Source organism: Capsicum annuum, unplaced genomic scaffold (genome assembly GCF_002878395.1).
Source record: "Capsicum annuum cultivar UCD-10X-F1 unplaced genomic scaffold, UCD10Xv1.1 ctg1714, whole genome shotgun sequence".
NCBI classification, from domain to species: Eukaryota; Viridiplantae; Streptophyta; class Magnoliopsida; order Solanales; family Solanaceae; genus Capsicum; species Capsicum annuum.
The window spans coordinates 1-22619 of record NW_025822785.1 but is presented as its reverse complement, the minus strand read 5'-3'; the positions used below and the strand labels follow the sequence as shown (position 1 = coordinate 22619).

The following is a 22619-nucleotide window of genomic DNA, read 5'->3' as shown; positions in this document are numbered from 1 at the left end:
CCAAGAAAACTTGAGCTTCAGCTATTAAAATTTAGAAAACAATTTAGCCATGCACTTCTACACTAATTTATGGTGGCAATATTCTTTGAAGTAAACTTGTTGCACAACCATCAAATAAAACTTATACACTGATCAGAAAGTTGAATTCCAAAAACAGAAGAGTTTCTTGGAAGTTAGAGTTATAACTAGTCAATCAAGGAAAGGGAGGACGCACAGCATGAAGCAACATATAACTATCGCAGCAGATAAAAAGAAAATGGTTATACTTCCCCGCTAAGTGTCGTAGTATCTACGTAATTGCAACATAGAATATCAAAATTAATCGACTACAAAGAGAACTTAAATAACTATCGCAACAGCTATAAAATTACATATGCACTTAACATTTTTTCTAGAGTTGAGATATTTAACAAACATTAGTTACACAATAACTAGAGGTGTCAAAAAATGGCACTATTGTCATACTTTAAAGTTGTTAATCAAGAAAAAACGATCAAACTATTGCCGCCACTTATATCCATAAGTTTTCGATACTTCAAAGTTCATCATGTACAGCTATCCACACCATTGTGTCGTGCTCATCTTCACCCATACTTAAAAATAATTATATTTTTTATCATTTTTATAGAGAACCATTGCAGCTTTGATACGCTGTTCTACAGTGTACAATTCCAAAAATATAGGGGATTTAAGGATAAAATAAACTTGACCATGAACATCAGATCGGTCACACTCCCAAGTTTTTCAATCAAGGCACCCATTCTTTTGTCTTAACTTTCAGTAAAAATTTTCAACTTCCATTATACCCTCAAGAAATGTCTTATTATCATCCTCCACTATTTTTTTTTCTTTTCTTATTTTTCTTTTTTTCATTAATATTAGAAAAGTATCTTCTAGCATACTCACCTTGTTTATGAGTCTGTCGAGATCCAATATTTTCATTTTCAGATGTTCCAGCACTAGCTCCAATGACATTCTCTCCTTCAGTAAACACATTAGGTCCAGTGGCATTTTCAGCTCCACTAAATGAACTAGGTTCAGTGGCATATTTAGCTGTAGTAAATGCACTATGTCCAGCAATATTTTTAGCTTCTCCGGTACCTACTTTAGAACTATGGTAAACATCATCTTCTTCATCATCAGCAACATCAATAAGAAATCCCAAACTCATGTCATTACAAAGTTGTGGAGTTCGACTATTTTGAATTTCCTCAGTAGCATCTAGCGGTGCTTTTGCGAACTCTCCAGTTGCTCTATCCTTGCTAAAGATTTCCTCTTAATCCTCAAACATTGACCATTTTTTAGTATTCATATTCTTGGCTTTTGGTTCATCCTACAAAAAACTAATTAAAATATAGCGCAATGTGATATTAATCAATTCTGAAAGAATTTAAGAGCAACAAACTTCAATAAATCTAGATCTTATTCCTTCAGATAGCAAAAAACTTCAGAAAATCAAGATGTTTACTAGCATTAACACTCATTTCGATAGGATGCCACTTGACTTCCATAAATGTTGTGTAATAGATTATCAAAAATGACATAAATGACTTTCATAAATGACATATACTTAATACGGAAAGTGAAAAAACTCACAGAAACTATTAGAATAGAAAGTAGGATCATATTAATTACCTTCATAAATTTATCACAAAATGTTGGATCGTTAAGTAATATAGCTCCATCACTATATTGAAAGCCCAAACCACTTTGACTCTTTAGGAGAGCTATAATTTCATAACATTTTTTTCAATATCGCATTTTATTTTTTATGTGTGGTTCACCTTTTAATGCACTCTTTGGATGATGTTTGTGAATATAACATTCTAAATCTATCAAGTGGCCTAGTCTAAAGGTTCCATTATCACCTCTTCAATCATTAGCACACAACTCTTTCAATCCATCTAAAAAGTTTGTTCTTTCTCTAGAATCCACATCCTTCATGGCAAAGGAGTTGAGTAGCTTGGCTTTTTGGATGACTTGGTTGATGATGTTTGACTATTCATTTCACCTGTAAATATTGTGTAATAGATTATAAAAAATATGAAAAATAGAACATCACAATAACTTTAGAAAGTTGCTAAAATATCAAAAATATATTTTTAAATTATACACTTTACAATCAAAGAATAACCTGTAGTTAAGCTCACAACTGAGTCAACTAACCAGTACTATAAATTATAGCATACAACAATCAGGGCTATAAAGAGTACATAAGGATGTGCTATTAAGCTCACAAAAGTAAAAAGTTCCTGGCAGCTATACAACACATACAAGACCAATTCTAAAGAGCTAATAAAGTGTAAAAGTATTCTATAGCTAACAGGTAGTAATATAGTCTCAAAAGTGGCAACAAATCAATTATTAGATATTTCATTCCACATTCGTTGAGCCAATTCATCCCTCCAACTGCTCCACTCCTCCGATAATTCAACAACGTTAATATTTTCGTGTTGATATTCCGTTTGTTCTTCCATATCATTGTCTAATCCACTTCCATCTCTCTATGAATAAAGTTATGAATCAAGCAACAAGTACTAATTTTCCTGTTATGAATCTTAACTGAGTATCACGAAGGGCTACTAAGAATTCCCTAAGTCCTTTCAGCAGACCGAATGCCCTTTCAATAACATTGCGAGCCCTACAATGCCTCATGTTGAAAAAATATTCTTTACATAGAGGTGATGGATTTTCACCTCGCCAATCCTTTAACCAATATCTATATCCTCGATAAGGTGACAGAAAACTTTTTCCATTTGTATATCCTCCATCACACAAATAATAATTACCTATAATATAAACATATAATTTAGTTACTTCTATATAATATTCAATCCATGACGTAACTTGAAAGCATATACATGACCTACCCTCGGAGATTTTTAATTCATTTCTTCATACAATAGCATGTCGTAAAACATAGCCATTGACAGCTGATCCTTACCAACCAGGTAACGCATACCTAAAATTGAGGTTTCTATCACAAACTCCCATAACATTAGTTTCTATTTCTCCTTTTCTTGTCTGTATCTTGGTTTGTATTGAGTTGGAACTTTAATAGGAATGTAAGTACCGTCTAGTCCACCTAAACAACCCTATAAGGTAAATTATAGTGTTACCTCAAAGTATAAAAGTTTTGTACTTAAACTAGAAGTGTTAAACTGTAATTTCACCTACCTCAAACCATTTCCATCGATCTTCAGTCTCATCCTCAAGTATTGGTTTAGGATTAACAAGTAAAAATAGAGTTAGTTTGAGAATAGCAGACAAACATTCATTGAAAGCCTGACTTACACTTCATCCCAATCTAATATAATCAACTTTGATAGATCTATTCTTCTCGTGACGAGCCAAGATATTTAAAAATATTGTTAACTTTTCACTGCTTGACATACTTGATACTTTTACTGTCGGCCAAACCTCTAATATTCTTAGTTAAGAGAACTAAAGTGTGAAAGAGGTTTCTATCAATTCTTAACTTATCGATACATACACTATCACTATTGTTTTTGATACAATTCAAGTGAGAAATAATTTTTGAAACTCGAACACCCATACAGTACTTAAGCTCACCCCTGTTTTGACATTGTCTTCTTAGAGAATGACCCTGACTAGCCATGAATAGGCAAATAAGGACAACAAGAAATTGTTGAAACATTATCTCCTCAAGATTAATATATTCAGTACCTGATAGTGGTTGATGATCCATAATAACACCTAAATATGCCATCAAAATAAAAAGAGCAAATACATATAAAATTTTGAAATAAATCTATGAACAACCATATAAAGAGTGAAACAGATAAACTCAAACAAAAAGAACATTGCTAAACCTACATTTCATCATCAAATTCATTGACTTTGAAAGACTGCATTCCAAAATGATTGTCACACTCTAAATCGTTGATTTTGGTATACAATAAACTATACCCAAATAGGGGTAGAAAAAACAAACAATGAAAAAAAATAAAGGTTTGATAGAGTTACAAACCTTGTGGAGAAAAGCAAACAATATGATTAATTAGAAGGATGGAGATGTGGAGAATATGACACTCTCTATTTCATGGCAAAGTACCAAAACAGAGAGAACAAATTTTTAATACGGTGGAAAAGGAACAGGAATGAAATATGGTGGGAAAAGAAAGCGGGAGAATAATTTAAAGGGTAATAATGTCACTTAATAAGTTAATACATGTATTGAAAATTTGTATTATTAAGAGATAATACATCAAAATCCCTGAACTTGTCCCGGCAACTTACTTTAATACTTAAAATTTACGGATAATTATTTACCCCCTAAATCTCTTTGAAGTAATTATATACCACCTTAAAAAAACACCACCACTCTCACTGCGTATTACACTTGCGCCTCGTCAGCGCTACATCAACGCCACATCAAAATTTATTTTTAAAAAAGTGACCCCACTAATTTATTTATAATACAATATTAAAAAAAAGAAAAGAAAAATCTCTCCCCCTTCCGCCCACCCCGCCCCGATTCTTTCTTCTTCAAGCCCCATCACCCCCTTTCTTCTTCCACCCCCACCCCCACCCTCGCCCCCGCCCCCGGCAGCCCGCACCCCCACCCCAAAATCCATAATGATGAATTACGAAACAAAGCTTATCAAATTCAAATCAAACATCCAAATTTAGGTACAAAATTAAAATTTGTGGATTAAATCAAACATTCAAATTTATCTTTATGGATTATGAATTATAAACATCCAAACATCCAAATTTGTTTGTTTATTCAAATTAAACTTGCATCTAACAATTAAATTTTTATACATATTTTTTTCTTGTAAAATTGAAGAAATCTAATAAAAATGGAGATGATGGATTTGAAGAAGGAGAAAGGGAATTGTGTGGGGGTGCGGGATGCCAGGGGCGGGCGTGGGGGTGGGGTGGATTAGAGGTGAAGGTGTAAGAAAAAAATAAAAGAAAGGGGTGTGGAGTCGGGGTAGTGGTGGAGGTGTAAGAAAAAAAATAAAAGAAAGGGATACAAGGGTGCGGGGGTGTGGGGTGAGGGTGAGGGGGTGGGTGGCTTTGGAGAAGAAAGGGTGTGATTTGGATATATAGAATAAGAAAGAGTGTAATTTGGGTATATAGAAGAAGAAAGAGTATGATTTGGATATATATATTATATAAAAGTGGGACCATTTATTTTTTTAAATTAAATCACACATTTTTTTTCTTTTTTTTTAAAAATGCCACATCAGATTTAGGGTTTAAATTAATTCATTTTAAAGATATTAAGGGGGTAAATAAATGCATTTTAAGTTTAACTGATAAAGTAAGTTGGAGTGACAAGTTTAGGGATTTTTGATGCATTATCTCTATTATTAATATATGAAAAATGATGTGCATTACTAATACACAGCTCAATACACTAGTACAAGTATTAGTTATGTATAATCTAAAAAAGAATACCAAACATGATATTACTAAAATACAAAATATAATGTATGCATTATATTTTTAATACACTCAATCAAATGACCTTAAGTAATAAGTAAGAAGTGATGGGAACGAATAAACCTGTAAATGCAAAAAATTCTATTAAAAAAATTAATGATTTACTTGTCAGGATGCGGAACGAATCCAATCATAGTCCCATTTTAATCATATTCCCATTTTAAGCTTAAGGAAGTGCCATTTACTATGTAAAAAGAATCCAAATACTCAAAACAATCAGACAGATTGTTATCACTTAAACGATGTTCATCCTTCAGTGAGTATAGCGGCAGTGGCGGAGCCAGACTTTTGGTTAAGGATGTTCATATTTTCCCTTCGGCAAAGAACTGTTTAAAAAACAAAGAAAATAAAGCACTGCTGCACCTGACAAGGTTTAAATCCGGGTTGTTGATGCGGAAATGCACACTCTTGACCACTGGACTATGCTTCTCAAGCTTGCCAAGGGTGTGCAACAACATGTATATAACTATAAATATCTATATTTAACCTATATAATCGAAATTTTTTTTCGACGAAGAATGTTTATCTGACCACCCTTCGTTGGCCGTGGCTCCTTCACTGTATAGCGGTCAAAAAGTCGTAAATGTTTGCTCCATATGCCCGATTTGATCATGCCTCTTGCTTAGCCAAAAAAAAATAAAAAAATTTCAAGACTTTACAATAAGACAATACTTACCGTTATTCAAATACACTAACTTTAGTTTGAATCTTATGTTACGTACAAATTTATTAAATATACATATAATAAATTCCAACCTTAATCTATCATTTATGCTATGATTGAATTTTAAAGTTGGATATCTTGTTATGTCTATGAGATTTATAAGCACAAACCAAGAAAAAAGTTAAAATATCTCATCTTCGCATCGATATATGTTGTTTCGGGTTCGCTTGTAATATTGTTGTATGTGATAGTATTGTTCAGTTACTATATGTTTTGATATTGCTCCTTACTGTCATTTGTTACCCTAATTTCGAAAATAGCCTCAATCTCCTCTTTGAGGTAGTGGTACAGACTGCATACTCTTTATCAGGGGTGGAACTACATGTATGGTAGGGTGTTTATTCGAATCCTTTTTGACGAAAAATTATACTTTATATATATGATTAACATTATTTTTTATGTATATATAGTAAATATCGAACCTTCTTCGATTAATTCATACTTTTACTTGTGACCTTGGTAAAATTTCTGAATCCGCCACTCCTCTTTACCCCTTCCATACTTCAGTACATGGAAATATATTATGTTATTGTAAAATATCTCATCTTCATGGTACTATTAGGATGGTCGAAATCACAAAGTAATGTAAAATCAAAGTACACAAAAATTTGAACTTTCCCTCTAAAGAAAACAGCCTAATTTAAATAGCGGCGCCGCCGAGAAGCGAATGAGTGAAAGTTCACTTATGACATGAGTTATGGCCCAATATCTGTGGCAATTGAATCCTCTTCCTCCCTTTTCACCAAAATACTCCATTACACTCAATCCACTAACCTTCCGAAAGGCCAATCTCTTCACGCTCATCTTATTAAAATCGGTTCTTCCTCTTCTTGCATTTACCTATCCAACAGCATTGTCAACTTGTACGCCAAATGCCACCGCTTGTCCGACGCTCATTTAGCATTTCAAGAAATACAGAACAAAGATGTTGTCTCATGGAACTGTCTCATCAATGGGTATTCTCAATCGGGTCGTCGAGATTCTTCCATTTCCGTGCTCAAATTGTTCAAGCAAATGAGACAGGAAAATGCGCTCCCAAATCCGCACACCTTTGCTGGGATTTTTTCTGCTGTTTCGTCTTTAGGGGATGCCGGGTTTACTGGGAAGCAAGAACATTGTCTTGCTTTCAAACTCGGTTATCTATCTGATGTATTTGTCGGGAGTTCTTTGTTGAATGTGTATTGTAAAGCTGGGAGGAATCATATTGTGGAGGCGCGCAAGATGTTTGATGAAATGCCTGAGAGAAATTCTGTTTCTTGGACTACGATGATATCTGGGTATGCGTGGCAGAGGCTGGTCAAGGAGGCAGTGGGGGTGTTTAGGGTGATGTTATGGGAGCGAGGGGATGATGCGAATGAGTTTGTCTTCACTAGTGTTCTTAGTGCGATTGCATTGCCCGAGTTTATTAATGTAGGAAAGCAAATTCATTGTCTTTCGTTGAAGAATGGATATTTGTGGACTGTTTCTGTTGCTAATGCTACTGTTACTATGTATGCGAAGTGTGGGAGTTTGGATGATGCATGTTCGGCGTTTGAGCTCTCCTCTGAAAAGAATTCGATAACCTGGTCTGCGTTAATTACAGGTTACGCGCAGAATGGGGATTGCGAGAAGGCGTTGAAGTTGTTCTCTGAGATGCATTACAGTGGGATGAATCCGAGTGAGTACACTCTGGTTGGGGTGCTTAATGCGTGTAGTGATTTTGATGCACTTAGAGAAGGAAAACAGGTGCATGGATATCTATTGAAGTTAGGATTTGAGCCTCAAATGTATATTCTGACTGCCTTAGTAGACATGTATGCTAAATGTGGTAATATAAGTGATGCCAGAAGTGGTTTTGATTATTTGAAAGAACCCGATATAGTCTTATGGACTTCCATGATAGCAGGATATGTAAAGAATGGGGATAACGAAAATGCTATGGGTATGTATTGTAGAATGTTGAAGGAGGGTGTTATACCCAATGAGTTGACAATGGCGAGCGTGTTAAAAGCTTGTTCTAGCCTTGCTGCTTTGGAACAGGGGAAGCAGATTCATGCTCATATAGTGAAGCATGGGTTTCGTCTTGAAGTTCCAATTGGAAGTGCTCTGTCAACTATGTATGCAAAATCTGGAAGCCTCCATGACGGTAATCTAGTCTTTAGACGGATGCCTGCTAGGGACTTAGTGTCATGGAACTCAATGATGTCAGGTCTTTCTCAGAATGGCTGCGGCACTGATGCCCTTGAACTTTTCGAGGAAATGCTTCTTGAGGGAACAAAACCAGATTATGTTACTTTTGTAAATATTCTCTCCGCTTGTAGCCACATAGGTTTGGTTGAGAGAGGGTGGAGTATTTTCAAGATGATGTCTAATGAGTTTGGGATAGAACCTAGGCTAGAGCATTTTGCGTGTATGGTAGATATGTTTGGTCGTGCTGGAAAACTCTACGAAGCAAAGGAATTTATCGTATCAGCAGCAAGTCAAGTTGACCATGGTCTGTGTTTGTGGCGTATCTTGCTAAGTGCTTGCAGGAACTATAGAAACTATGAATTAGGTGCATACGCTGGAGAGAAGTTAATAGAATTGGGTTCACAAGAGTCCTCAGCGTATGTGCTACTCTCTAGTATTTATTCAGCTCTGGGAAGATTGGAGGATGTTGAACGCGTGAGAAGATTGATGAATCTCCGTGGAGTAAGCAAAGAGCCTGGATGTAGCTGGATTGAGCTGAAGAGTCAGTTTCATGTATTTGTTGTTGGAGATCAGTTGCATCCACAAATCATACATGTACGCAAAGAGTTATGGAAGTTAAGTAAGCTAATGAAAGATGAGGGATACAAACCACATTTTGATCCTTGCTTAGAGTTGGAGGAGTTATAGAATGATTCCATATGCTTTTATGGAAATTATTGTCTTTTTTTTTTTCAACCATTTGTTAGAAATGTTCTGTTTAATCCAAACCTAATATTATATCTTGAAATACTGCCTAATACAGTAGTTGTTCTATGAAATTGGAGATTTTGGTTTTTATTAAACACATGTTATTGGTAGTCAAAAGTCTTTATGGAAAAAAAGTGATGCATTGAGAAACTTTTGTCAACTTCTCTGCATAGATTACTTATTTATGCGACTTGGAATGAGTACCATAAAAAGACTCCATATTCAATGACTAAAACCTTGGATAATCAGTAATTAAAGAAGGCTAGAATTCTATTTAGGCTTCATTTCTTTGTATAAATGAGGTTTAATTTTTTTTTTTTTTTTTTTGTAAATATCATGACTATTTATCTTATAGACTTTGCTTACAAGTCTTATTTTTTTTTTTTCCTCATTCAAAATTCATCTTGCTCTCTCGCTTTTCTCTGAATATCAAGCTGACTTTCTACTTCTCCAAGTATATTAGACGGCTTATATAATTGTTCTTTTTGAATGGGTAAGATTTCAAAACTTTTACAACTACTTTGTATTAATTTGGATATGTTAGAACTTTTATGGACCTGCATATATGGAGAAAAATTGTATGTTGACTGCTGTATATCAGTAAACGACTGACAAAAATTAAAGTTATATTAAGGTTTAAACTTAATGGGCCTAAAGGAATCCCTCATTAAGTATGGGGTCTTATGTATAAATATCCGGATGTAATTTTTAAATTAATTATGGACTAAATTAGAATTACTTAAACCTACTTTTTTATAAAAATAAAGTTATTGTCCCAAATCAAAAAGTAGGTTTTGTTTATGATAGCCATTGTTAAAATGAGAGTGGCGGCTCATGTCTTAATTTGGAAGATCGATAACCACCAAATGAAGAATCGCTATGGCGCTTATAAACTCAGGTATGCTTCCGCATCTAGCATTATATTTTTGATAAATCGGCATTAATTGATTTTGGGAAAAGATTTATCTCTAAAATTAGTCCCAACAGTATATTCATAATATTCTTGATATGATTGCTTGCTTCTCAAGGACTCTAAATTTTGTTACATAAAATTTTTAATTCACTTAAGTGCAGAAAACTTTATACATAACTAGTGACAATTAGGTGATCACCATGAAAAATTATGAGATCTGTTAAACCCAACATTCATTACTCAGTTTATAGTCCTAAGTTGATTTGCTATGTTTAAATATATAGCTTTTGTAACTACTTTATCACTTCTATTAAAAGCCAATTGTGATGACCCACTACATTCATGTCATGTAGGTGCCACATGGCATAAAGATGCTTATGTGGAAAGCTTACATGGAAAGAAAGCTAGTCCCTTAATGGTATACTCTAGAAAAATATGAAAATTTTCCATGAAAAATTCTAGAATTCCTTAGATTTGCATGAAAAGTTCTTGAAATTTTGTAGCATTGTAGAAAACTCTAGAGAGAGGACTATTTTATAAACATGAGCGACTTGTAGGATAATTATTATTTGCATTTTAGTCATTAGGTAAATAGCATAAATAGAGAGATATTCATTTATAAAACCATCAAGCAAAAGTCTTCCAATTCTTGACAGCATAAATAGAGGGATATTCATTTGTAAAACCATCAAGCAAAAGTCTTTCAATTCTTGAGTAATATAAAAGCTTCCTTCAGAAATTCTCTTGTATCTTTCTTGAAATTAGCATTCTCTTAGCGATTTAGTGTCAAAAAGTCTTACTGGAGTTTGTAAGATCGTGAAAAATTCGTAAGCAAGTTTTCAAGTATCAAAGAGATACTTAGTAGGGGTCTATGTCCGTGACAACGTGGTATCAAAGCAAATATTAATACTAGGAAAATGAAAAAAAGGGGAGACATTAATGCTGCTAGCACCACCAATGTTAAACAGAATACTGTGGAGAAGCACCAAAAAGGGAGAAATAATCATATGAAGAGTAAGAAACTATTGTTTGACCCTACACCAAGTGAAGCGCTAACATCTTACTCACATTCGACCGCTAAGCGAGTAAGGACAAAAAAGAGGAGGTGTCCCAAGACGTCACGTTGGGATTAAAGTGGATCATAAGGGTTGATACAACGAGGAAGACTGTGGAGATTTCTAAACAATTTCTAAACAAGATCGACAACCAACTCAAGACTCTTTAAGGAGAATGAAAACATCTGAAAAGAATTGGAGGGAGGCACAAAAATTCAGAATTAGAGATGCGAGAAACTATCACTACCTTGGAGTGAGAGCTCATGGAAGCATTAAGCACTATTGAGACCATGAAGGCCAACATAGAGGCACTCAATTGGCCAATTGAAGCTGGAGGGTTCGCGATATACAACAAAGAGAGAGAGGCCATGGTTGAGGCTGTAAAGCCACCCATGTTCAAAGGCGCTCATGATGCACAAGAGGTAGAGAAATTTCTGTGATTTGGAGAATTATTTAAAGTTCAACAAGGTTAAGAGTGATGAGAAAAAAGCTTGGAGATGGCCATGCTATGGTGAAAACAAAAGGAACCTGAGATGGAGAAAGAGCTTTGCACCATCTATATATGGGAATAATTTTGAGTGAGTTCAGAATGACTTTCTTACCCAATAATGCCTTATGAGGTGAAGCGCAAGTTTTCAAAGTTGAAATAGACTGACAACATACAATCATACGTAAAGGAGTGCACCGCTCTCACACTTAAAATTCTTACCCTTATAGATGAGATATGTTGTTCCACTTCATAGTTGGGCTACAAAATTAGGCCAAGGCAGAGTAGAAAGTCGACATATTAATACTACTAATGAAGCCATCATACTGAATCTTTGACAAACTTTAAGCATGACAAATATAACAAAGGTACAGACAAGGAAACAAGAAGAAGTCATAACAAAGATGGAGAAGATCATGGCAAAAACAAGGAGAAACAACCGTACCCCAAGAATCACGACATCAATGGTGATGGCAAGATGTTTGGATGTCAAAACTATACCAAGAGAAAGGTACATATAATGAAGAAAAATGCCAGCCACATATGCGGTGTGCTGCATGGCTATGCAAGGTGACCCAAAATAAAGACCTTTGGTGTCATATTACTTAAACGAAAATAAAAAGATGCACAACACCAAAAACAAGGTGGGGAACTATACAATTAGGCTCGAGTGGGCTATGTGACAATATCTCAAAGCATTTATAAAGGCCGAAAGAATACAACATCCAATGTGTGGACATCACCATCGATGATCTATCTGCTCGGGCTATGATCGACTTAGGTGCGGAAGCCAAGATCATGACCAAGGCAACAACAACATAGTTGTGGTTGAGTTCAAATCCAAGCAATGGTCACCTCAATACAGTCAATGTACCACTAACTCTAGTGTACAAAGTTTCTAAATGAGTATGCATCATATTGAGCAAGTGACAAGGCAAAACCAACTTCACCGTCACTTCTATAGATATCTTTGACATAATTCTTAAATAGGATTTCTTCCAAAGAAGTCATACTATGATCTATTCATACCCCCTACAACTCTTGGTTATGCAGTGAGAACGATCTTATATGTCACCCATGTTTAAGCTTTCAAAAATGGAAGGACAAGTAAAATTATCGGTCGTGCAGCTTATGAAGGGCCTTAAGAAGGGGGGGTCGATGTTATAGTCACTATTGCAAGATTGGGTAAAGACAATAATGCCCAATAAGAAATGCCACCAGAGAATAATGATGTTATGCTCGAGGTACGATCGAAGCTAGGAACATTTTATATGGCTCTACCTAAGTTGGATGAACTAAGAAAACAAGTGAAAGAGTTGTGCAAAGATGGTCAAATTCAGCCATCAAAATCCCCTATACAACGCAAGTCTTATTTCAAAAAAAGAAGGATGGGACTATACATAGACTATAGGGAACTCAACAAAGTAAGAATGAAGAACAAACGCCTTATACTGCTTATTGATCGCCTATTTGATAGACTTAGATGTGCTAAATACTTTACCAAGATGGATCTTGAAAAGGGTTACTACAAAGTATGTATAACAAAAGGGAATGAATCAAAGACAACATCTATAATAAAATATGGAGCCTACGAGTGATTGGTGGTGCCCTTCGGCTTAACCAATGCACCCACTACCTCTTTCACACTAGTGAGCAAGGTTTTTCATCCCTATTTAGACCAGTTCATGGTAGTGTACCTAGAGGACATAGTTTTCTACAAAAAGGGCTTGGAGGAGAATATTGAGCACTTGAAAAAAGGGTTTTCAGGTTTTGTGAGAGAATGAGCTTTACATTAAATGAGAGAAATGTGCGTTTTCCCAACATGAGGTACCCTCCTTGGGTCATGTCATTAGCCAGGTGTGATTACGTCTGAACGAGGACAAGGTGCGGGCTATTTAAGAATAGGAGGCATCCATGAAGGTGACTAAGTTTAGATATTTTCTTGGATTTGCTAACTATTATCGTAGATTCATTAGTGGCTACATTGCTAAAGGATCTGTAACTAAGTACAAATACATCTCCTTACTACTTTTTTGGAGCAACATGACAATTGTAAATAATATAAAGGTCATGATTGGCTTCTTAAGTTCATTGCACGTTTAGTAGTGATGTTGATCTTTAAATATCCTTAAAGAAACTTCTAGTGGTAGACTTTTTAAAATAAATATCTTTTATTAATAAAAAGCATAGGCCTAAATTATGAATTCACCCTAGCTTTTAGTTTGATTCCAAAAATCATATTATTTGTCTTGAATTCTGGATCAATTTTGGTCTAAGTATTCAAATTGATTAAATCATAACCATACACAAATTCTACATCTACACATATGTTATGTTAACACTGGTACATCACCATATATAAAGAGTCGACCAACTTAGGATAGTATTATATTAGACCTTAACTCTATTAACATTATTCATATTTCCTTATTAAGTTTCAATTTGAAGTAAATTATTCATGAAAGCCTTGTATCAAACAACAATCCTACCAACAGATATACCTAATGTTATTAGCACATTTATCACCTATAATTTTCATGTCCTTTACATTTTTTATTCAAATTCAATCTAGAGGTGTAATGTCCTCTTAAAATAATGCTAAAACATAGATAAACTATCAATGTTATTCACTTAGGGTGTTGAAGACACCAAGCACTATAATCAAATAGTTGTCTCATGAAAAATTGCAAAAACAAAAAAGATAAAGAAGATCTCCGAACTGATATAATGTAAAGATGCATGTAACATATGAATAGTCTTATTCTATAATTAACAAACTAAAGAAACTTAAAAGTATTTAAGCCGTAGTTTTTACAGGTCATTAGTTATAATATTAGCATTTGATTGAGTTTCTGCAACTTTTATTCTTGATGTGTTCTTGATTTATTTTGTAAAATAGAACAAATTGAGTTTTAATGTAGATGTTTGATGCAATATTAAAATGAAACTTAGGAACTGCTGTATATCTGATCAATTCATCTTCTGGGTTGTGTATTATAAAAGTTGATCTAGCTATAATCAATATTTCACCTTTAATTTATTTGACATGCATTGTGTTGGAGAAATAGCAGAAGTAAATGAACCAACCTCAAGATCAATAGGATATTTGATGATTATATATTTTTGTCTATGAAGTTTTAACCCTATATGTTTTATAATCCACACATTTGTATGACTTTTTGACAAATAAAAAATGCAAAAAGAATATTTTCAACAATCGCACCAGTGAAAGACTACCTTTTTCATAGTAGAACATCTCTATTTTTCCTTTTTTTCATTAGCCCAATTAATTTTTTTTTTTGTACGAGCCCTCATATGTATTAAGACCATTAACAATAGCAGGTCAATAAAGCTTTTCATTCACAAACTTACCTGAAATACTTAATTGCCTCTTACCATCAACACCTTTTTCAAGAATCATTGTTTAACTATATAAGTGGATCTCAACTTGATTTGAATTTCTAGTATTGAAATGCACACTATTTTATAATTATAGTGGAATTCATCAAATTCAAAATCAATTATGTGCAAATCAAGCTTCACTAATGTAGATCTAGGATTAGGTAATTTCTTAGACTTCCTTTTGATGTAATTCGTATAATCATGTTAGTAGATTCATTTTCAAGATAAATCAATTCATTAATTGAACCTACAATTCAAACATGTGTATGGACATCATTCAAGGATAATCCAAGCAATATTTCTCTATAACAAAGTTATTGGATAAGGAACTAGCAGAAGATTTTTTAAAAATTATTGATATTCATAATCAAATAAGTCATGTCTTGGGCAAACACAAGACTATGGTGTGTAATATGTATTATCAATAGTTACGTAAAGATGATTCTTGATAAATTCAAGGCTAGATATCAAAGTAAGTCAAGGTTTCTATACCTATCTAAATTTTAAGAGAGATTCCACCGAAAGCCTTATTTCAGTGACAAGTTTTGATGGCAAAGTAGATATTTCAAGATTGAATCTATTGATGGAATTTGAGAATGAGCAGTGAATTTACTTTGTTTTAGCTGTTTATGGAAGACTTGAGCTTCCTCACATTAAATTTTGACAACACAAAGTTGAATTTTTGATGTAAATTCTGTTATGGAGGCAACAATTTTACCAAAATTTAATTTAAAGGGGAGCAATATTATTTGGATCTTTTAATCATGATTTCTTGTTTGATGTCTTTGCTGGTATATATTTTATAAATTAGCTAATTTATTTATATTTTCACATGATTTTGATATATAGCTTTGAAATATGGATTCAAATATAGCCTTGAATTTAAAAACAACACTAACATATGGATAAATTGTCTAATTTGTAAAATATTTAGTTGTACAGACATCAAACAAGAATTCAGGACCAGAAGGCCCAAATTATTACTGTCATCCTTTAAATTCAACTGTGGTAATATTGTTGCCTCCATAGCTGAAGTTGCCTTAAAGTGCTCAACTTTATACTGTCAAAATAAAATTTGAGGAAGTTCAAATTTTTCATCAGCACTTAAAATAAAGTAAATTCATTATCCATGCTCAAATTCTATCAGCAAATTCAATATTGAAAATTCCTGTTCTGTCATAAAAAATTATCAGAGAAATTCTTTTAAGGCTTTGAGTGATACCCCTCTTGAGATTTAGTTATGTATCACTATCTTAACTTACTTTGATTTCTAGTCTTGAATTTATCTATAATCGTCATTGTGTAAGTGCTGATAATAAAGATAATGCACACCATATTTTTGTGTTTGTCAAATACTGATACCCCTCTTGAGATTTAATTATGTATCAAAATATTAACTTACTTTAATTTCTAGTCTTGAATTTATCAAGAATCTTCATTGTGTAAATACTGATAATAAAGATAACACACACCATATTCTTGTGTTTGTCAAACACAACTACTTATCTAGTAATGTATATCAATACTTTCTTACGAATTATTCTGTTAGTACCTTATTCAATAACTTTGTTATGAGGGATATAACTTGGATTATCCTTTGAATAATGCCTGCACACATGTTTGATTAGTGACTCAATAAATGTGTTGATTTATCTTGCTATTGCATCCACTAACATGTTACATGAAATTCATTAATTAGAAAGTTCAAGAAATTTTTTATTCCTAGACCTATATCAGTGAGGCTGGATTTGCACATAATTAATTTTAATATGATGAATTTCATGATAATTATAACGTAGTGTATATTTTAAATACTACAAGTTTAGATCAAGTCGAGATTCACCTATATAGTTTAAATAGTGAGTTTTGAAAATGTATTAATAGTTGCCCAATTTAGGGGCTGTTCAGAATTTCAGAGATAAGTTTGTGAATGAAAAATTTTATTGGCTTGCTATTGCTGATAATCTTAATACATGCGATGACAGCTACATTATTTTTTCTATTTGACTAATAAAAAATTAGAAAAGATGAAGATACTCCGATATAAAAAAGTAATCTTTCATTGGCGGGAGTGTTGGAAGGTGATCCTTTTTGTGTTCTCGAATTACCAAAAAATTCATGCAAATAAGTTGGTTATAAAAGATTATGAGGTTAAAATATCTTAGACATAAATGTATACCATTAAATATCCTGTTGGTCTTGAGGAGAGTTCGTTTACTTCTATTTTTCTCCAACATTATGCGTATAAAATAAAGGTGAAATATTAATTGTGACCAGATCAACTTTCACGATATACAATTTAGAGAATGAATCGATTAGATATACAATTATTCCTAAGTTTTGTTTCAATAGTGCATCAAACGTCCACATTAGTTGCCTAGTTTGTCCTCTTGTACAAAACGAACCAAGAACACATCAAGAATAGAGGTTGCAGAAGCTCAATCAAATGATAATGTTATAGTTAATGATTAGTAAGGATTTCACCTTAGATATTTTTATGTTTCTTTAATTTGTTAATTATAGAATAAGAGTTTGCATATGTTTCATGTATCTTTACAGAACATCTTCTTGAAGATTTTTTTTTTATCTGTTTTTCCTTTTACATATTTCTATCAGATAATTATTTGATCATAGTATTTGGTGTCTTTAACACTCAAAGTAATGATATGGATATTTTAGTTCTTTTTAAGTATTCTTTTAAGGGAACGTTGTGCTTTCAAATAGAATTAGAACAAAGAGTGTGAGGGTGAAAATCATAGCAGATAAATTTACTAATAACCATAAGCATATTCTTTGATAGGATACTATTCTGATATAAGAACTTTATTAATAATTCTATTTAAATTGCAACTTAACAATGAAGTAAGAATAATATTAAAAGAATTAAGGTCTGCTATAGTACTATTTTAAGTTGCAAAAAATTTTCATGTCGAGTGCCGCATTTGTGTCGCACGAAATAAATATAGGTGTGAAATTCATAACTGATATGATTAATTAATCTAAATTTTTTAATCAGAATTGATTGATTAATTTGGGATAGATACAATGAATTTTGAAATCAAAATGAGGGTAAAATCATACTTTAGGATAAAAGATATTTTTATTTAAAAGCTCGCTATCGCAGGGTGCTTTAAAGATTTTTAAGACCAACATCCTTGATGGATATGCAATGAACTCAAGAACTCCTATCATAGCCTTTATATTAATTACAATAGTCGTGCTGCATCGAAAAAATATTAGTAAGAAAATGTCCACTAAATACAGTGTTACTTATGTTGTCTCTACTATGATAAAAGTTGAACAAAACTTCTCCTCCTTGAATATTTTTTGTATGTAGTCACTTGAGATTATCGTGATAAAAAGTTGAACAATCTTCTTTTAAAATCCTTTCATATATATGACAATGTTGGTGTTGTTAATTTTTTCAGCTTGTAATGAATTTTCAGTTGATACATGCTAAAAGAGGCAAAAGCTTGAAAAATAATTATTGAATGCAATATATGATTAATTTTTACTCGCTACGATACTTGTAATCAATGTTGTGTTTTATTATTTTTATATTTCAGTTGTTAGCATTTTAGTTAATCAAATTTTATCAAGTAAGTAGTTTGTTGAATGAAAGTAGTAGAATTTTTGAATTTATTATCTAGTTGAGTGATAGTAGAAGTTAGTGGGCCACTATCCTATTTTTTTCTTAACAAAATTCTATTCAAGGAGTACAATTATTGTAAATAAGGACTATGAGAAGTTTAGCCAATTCAATAGAATTCTAGTATTTTTTTTACTCTTAATCATAGTCTCTACTTTTCCATCGGTGATTCAGCATCAGATTAAAACCTTAGCTTTTTGTGAGAGAAACACTTAAGAAATGTTGCAGCAACAATGTGTTAACCTATGACTTCCAACAACTTTATGTAGACAACCATACCTCACTGTGACCGTCAGGACGTGTTGGTAAAGATTTCATAGTATCAAAGAAGTGTTGACATGTGGTTATAGATAGAATATTAGAAATAGCAAACGGAATAACAGTGCTAGACACAAAAAAGCAGAAGCATAAGTAGCAAAGTTAAAAAACCTCAAGGTGATGAATTATCCTTTTCAAGAAATTGATCGAGGATAGAGGTAGAATTCCAAATTTGTGTATCAATTTCTCAATTAGTGTATTTTTAATAAATTCATTCAATGTTCTTATATATGAATTTTAAAATAAAGTTATTAGAACTTGAAGTTACAGTTCTAAAATTCAAAGCTCATAAAGTCAAAAATCTGAATTTGTCTCTTGAACGTTATTCGTGATAAATGGTTGAGAAAAATTCTTGTAACGATCCGAGACTACCCCCAAGTCGTCACACGATGCTTGGAACCACAAGTGATCCCAAGATAATGTGATGCCCCGAGTTTCATGAAGTTTACATGTCATAAATCTCTCATTCTTTTCTGACAAAATCAGATCTAGCCTAAAGAAATTGTTATCCCTAAGTTTACTCTATCGCTTCGATCTAAGCCATATAGCTATTTTCATGAAAGTTCATACACTCACAGATCAGTTTAGTAGCCCACTACGTTGAGATTCAGTCACATAGTTTATTTCAATTGTGCATGATAGCTTATAACCTATGATTCCTCAGTAATTTCAGTCTAATTAGCCACATTCGAGGATGAATGTTCCCAAAATAGAGATATTATAATACCCCATACTTTTCCTAGCTTAAAATCATCCCCAGAATGTCAAAATATTTCTTCAAAAATGAATACTATTTATTTTATGCGGTATTTTCAAGATTTTGACTTTTTATTGTGTGGAAAATTGAATAAGATTTCCATCGATACCAAATTTACCTAAATCTGACACTCGGTGAAGGAGTTATGGCTATTTTAAGTTCTAGTCGTAAAACACCGTCATTTCGGTCACTAGCGCGTCGCGGAGAAGATTTAAATGACGATTGTCAATTTCCAGTGGACCTACGTGATAATGGCGCATTGTGCCATGTGCCAAAATGGCATTCCAAAGGGGCACCGTGATGGCTCCGTATTGCGGAGTCTGCCTAGTTCCCGTTTGTCGATTTCCAGTGAGCCATCGCAATAGTAGCGTGTCGCGGTGGCCACCCATTTTGCAAAATGTTGAATTTTTTAGTTTTGTTTGGGGGTTTAATGAGGGTATTTTGGTCATCCTCCCAGCCCCTAGTCTGTCTTAAACATTGAATTAAACCCCTCCAAAGCACCTTACGTTCAATTTTCATCAAATTTCTCTCAAACAAAACCCTAGATCATCAAGCTTTCTCCCTAAGAAACTCAAATTCCTCCATTAACCTTTCAAGGAAACTCAAGATTTGGAATCGCCAAGTCAAGAACTCCAATAATTCATCTCCAAAGCATCAATAGGGATCCAAGATTCAAGTTCTAGCATCTAGTTCATCCAACAAGGTATGTGGGGTTTGAAAAAGTATAAATCTTTCATCCTTGTGCCCAAAACTTTTTTTTTATTACAAATTTACTGCAATTTATTTGATTTCCCATGATTTTCAAGTTAGGGTTTATACCCATTATCATTATTTGCAAGATTATGAGATTTCCCATGATTTAAAAGTTGAATTACATGTTTATGTTCATATTTTCATGCTTAATTCAGAAATTTCCAGATTTGAGATGAATTATCATTGACATTATTATCAAGCATGATTACTATGATATTTTGACATGACTTTGCTATGTGGGTTTTAAGTCCCAAGATTATATGTTGAGATTTTGAAAAAAAATGTTGCTTTAAACTTCCTATTATCAGATTATTTCATAGATTTTTAGTAAAACTTTGATCTTTCAATCATCATATTAGCTATGAAATCCACTTTACAGATTATTACAGATTATAGAACTCAATATAGCTTTCTTTAAAGATCTACTCAGATGATTGCATAATTCGTTTTAGATAAACCCTTATGCTAGTTTTAAAATGGATTTCTAACAGAATGAGCGTAGCAAATAAAAAGAGAGTAGTATTTAGCACCGAGAGGGAAGTGTAGGTTTAGCGCATCCTACTTCCACAGAACTACGTAGCCAACGTAGGTACAGATTCAGATTATTCCCATTTATATGGATGACAGATTTAGCTTGTGATCGATCACATACTCCCTGACAAGAGTATGACACCTCTCTTCAACGTGAGGTTTCTTTCTTAGGAGGGCAAAATGTTGGACTCTATGTTAGCTCACATGGTTTATGTTGCTTAAGAGAACCTCCCTACTAATAAAAGTAATAGTTTTCAGAATAGTTTTAAAGTATTTCCTTTCAGATAAGAGATACAGTATTCTCCTTAATAGTAAAAGAAGACCAGAAAAGCTTTTAGAAATCTAAGTGTAAAGGCTCACAAGTTTTACTCAGATTATACCTTACATAAAAGATAATAGCTACAAATTTCAGCTTTTAGATTTCAGATTCAGTAGTGAGTCCTTCTACACTTAGTCAGAATGATTTAAAGGGAGAATACAAGTATAATTTTTAGAACTAAATGTTATGGATCACAAGATTTATAAAGTATGTTTTGCTTCCTATTGTTATATATTTTAGTATTTCAGATATTCCATCTTATGTGAGTCATTTACATTTAGCATGCATCATTTTACAAATTATGATGACTGATATTATGTTTTACTTATGCATTCACATCCATATACTCAGTACATCCTCAAATTACCGATCCATATATATGTCTATGTGCTACATTGTCTCATAATGTAGGTACGAGTTGCAACACGCATACCATATTCAGACAGTTTGCAGATTTCAGCCAGCGGATGATGAGTCCTCCTACTTAAGGGACTTTAGTTAGATGTTATTTATGTACTTTACTTCCTTACTCTCATGTATTGATTATTGATAGTTGGGGTCACATCCTAGCTATCTATAGTCAGTATAGTAGAAGCTCTACAGATGTCAGTTAGAGTCAGTTATGTATTTTTAGTCCCTCTTTCAGACTTTATTAGAATGTAAAAGTTGTATTGATATTGTTTTTATGTCCAGGTTCAACCATTATTCTATTTCCACACAGTAAACTCAGTTGTTTTATGCATATCATTCAGTTGCTTATGAGTTATGCTAGTAAAAGGGTTAGCTTGGGATCACTTGTGGTCCAAAGCACTGTGTGACATCTCGGGAAAGATTTTTGGGGCTTTACAAACTTGGTATCAAAGCACAAGGTTCAAGTGTCCTAGGGTGTCTGTGAAGCCATGTCTAGTAGAGTCTTTTGAAATGATGGTACAGAGGCGTCTGTACTTCTCTTCGAGAGGCTATGAGGCATTTAAGAAAAGTTTTCTTTCTTTCCTACTCTAGATCGTGCAGGAAATTTGTTTTCTCAGGATCTTCTGTCTATTCATATGTTACCTAAAAATTCCTTATCTATGTATTATTCTTGAGGTAACATAATTAGCCAGTTCTAATTTCTCCCAGGTAATGCTCTCAGATTTGGTAGCAGAAACTTCAGAAGTCACACAAAGGGGCTTGTGAGGAGCTCCCTAGTGTGTTAAGTCCCTTAAGTTGAAAGTTATGTCCTCATCCTTATGAGTTGTCCAGTTGAGATAGAATTAGATATGCATTATAATTTCTCATTATTCCTTCAGTACAGATAGTGTTCATGAGAGGGGATAATAT

At 33.3% G+C, this 22619-nt stretch overlaps 1 protein-coding gene and 1 long non-coding RNA gene across 2 annotated transcripts; both read left to right on the top strand.

Annotated features, from left to right (window-relative positions):
• The first annotated feature begins 6732 nt into the window (after positions 1–6732).
• On the top strand, positions 6733–9210 carry LOC107858706 (pentatricopeptide repeat-containing protein At2g33680). The gene has a single exon (XM_016703468.2). It carries the CDS (start codon positions 6890–6892, stop codon positions 9053–9055), a length of 2166 nt encoding a protein of 721 aa, XP_016558954.1. The 5' UTR covers positions 6733–6889; the 3' UTR covers positions 9056–9210.
• A 354-nt stretch (positions 9211–9564) lies between these two features.
• On the top strand, positions 9565–22015 carry LOC124890398. Its single transcript, XR_007049147.1, has 2 exons — positions 9565–10013; positions 21711–22015. It is a non-coding gene; the product is annotated as an uncharacterized LOC124890398 (long non-coding RNA).
• Positions 22016–22619: the final 604 nt, after the last annotated feature.

Excerpts from the sequence above, each read along its gene's own strand:
- LOC107858706 (XM_016703468.2), top strand. The coding sequence starts at position 6,890 with ATGAGTTATGGCCCAATATCTGTGGCAATTGAATCCTCTTCCTCCCTT.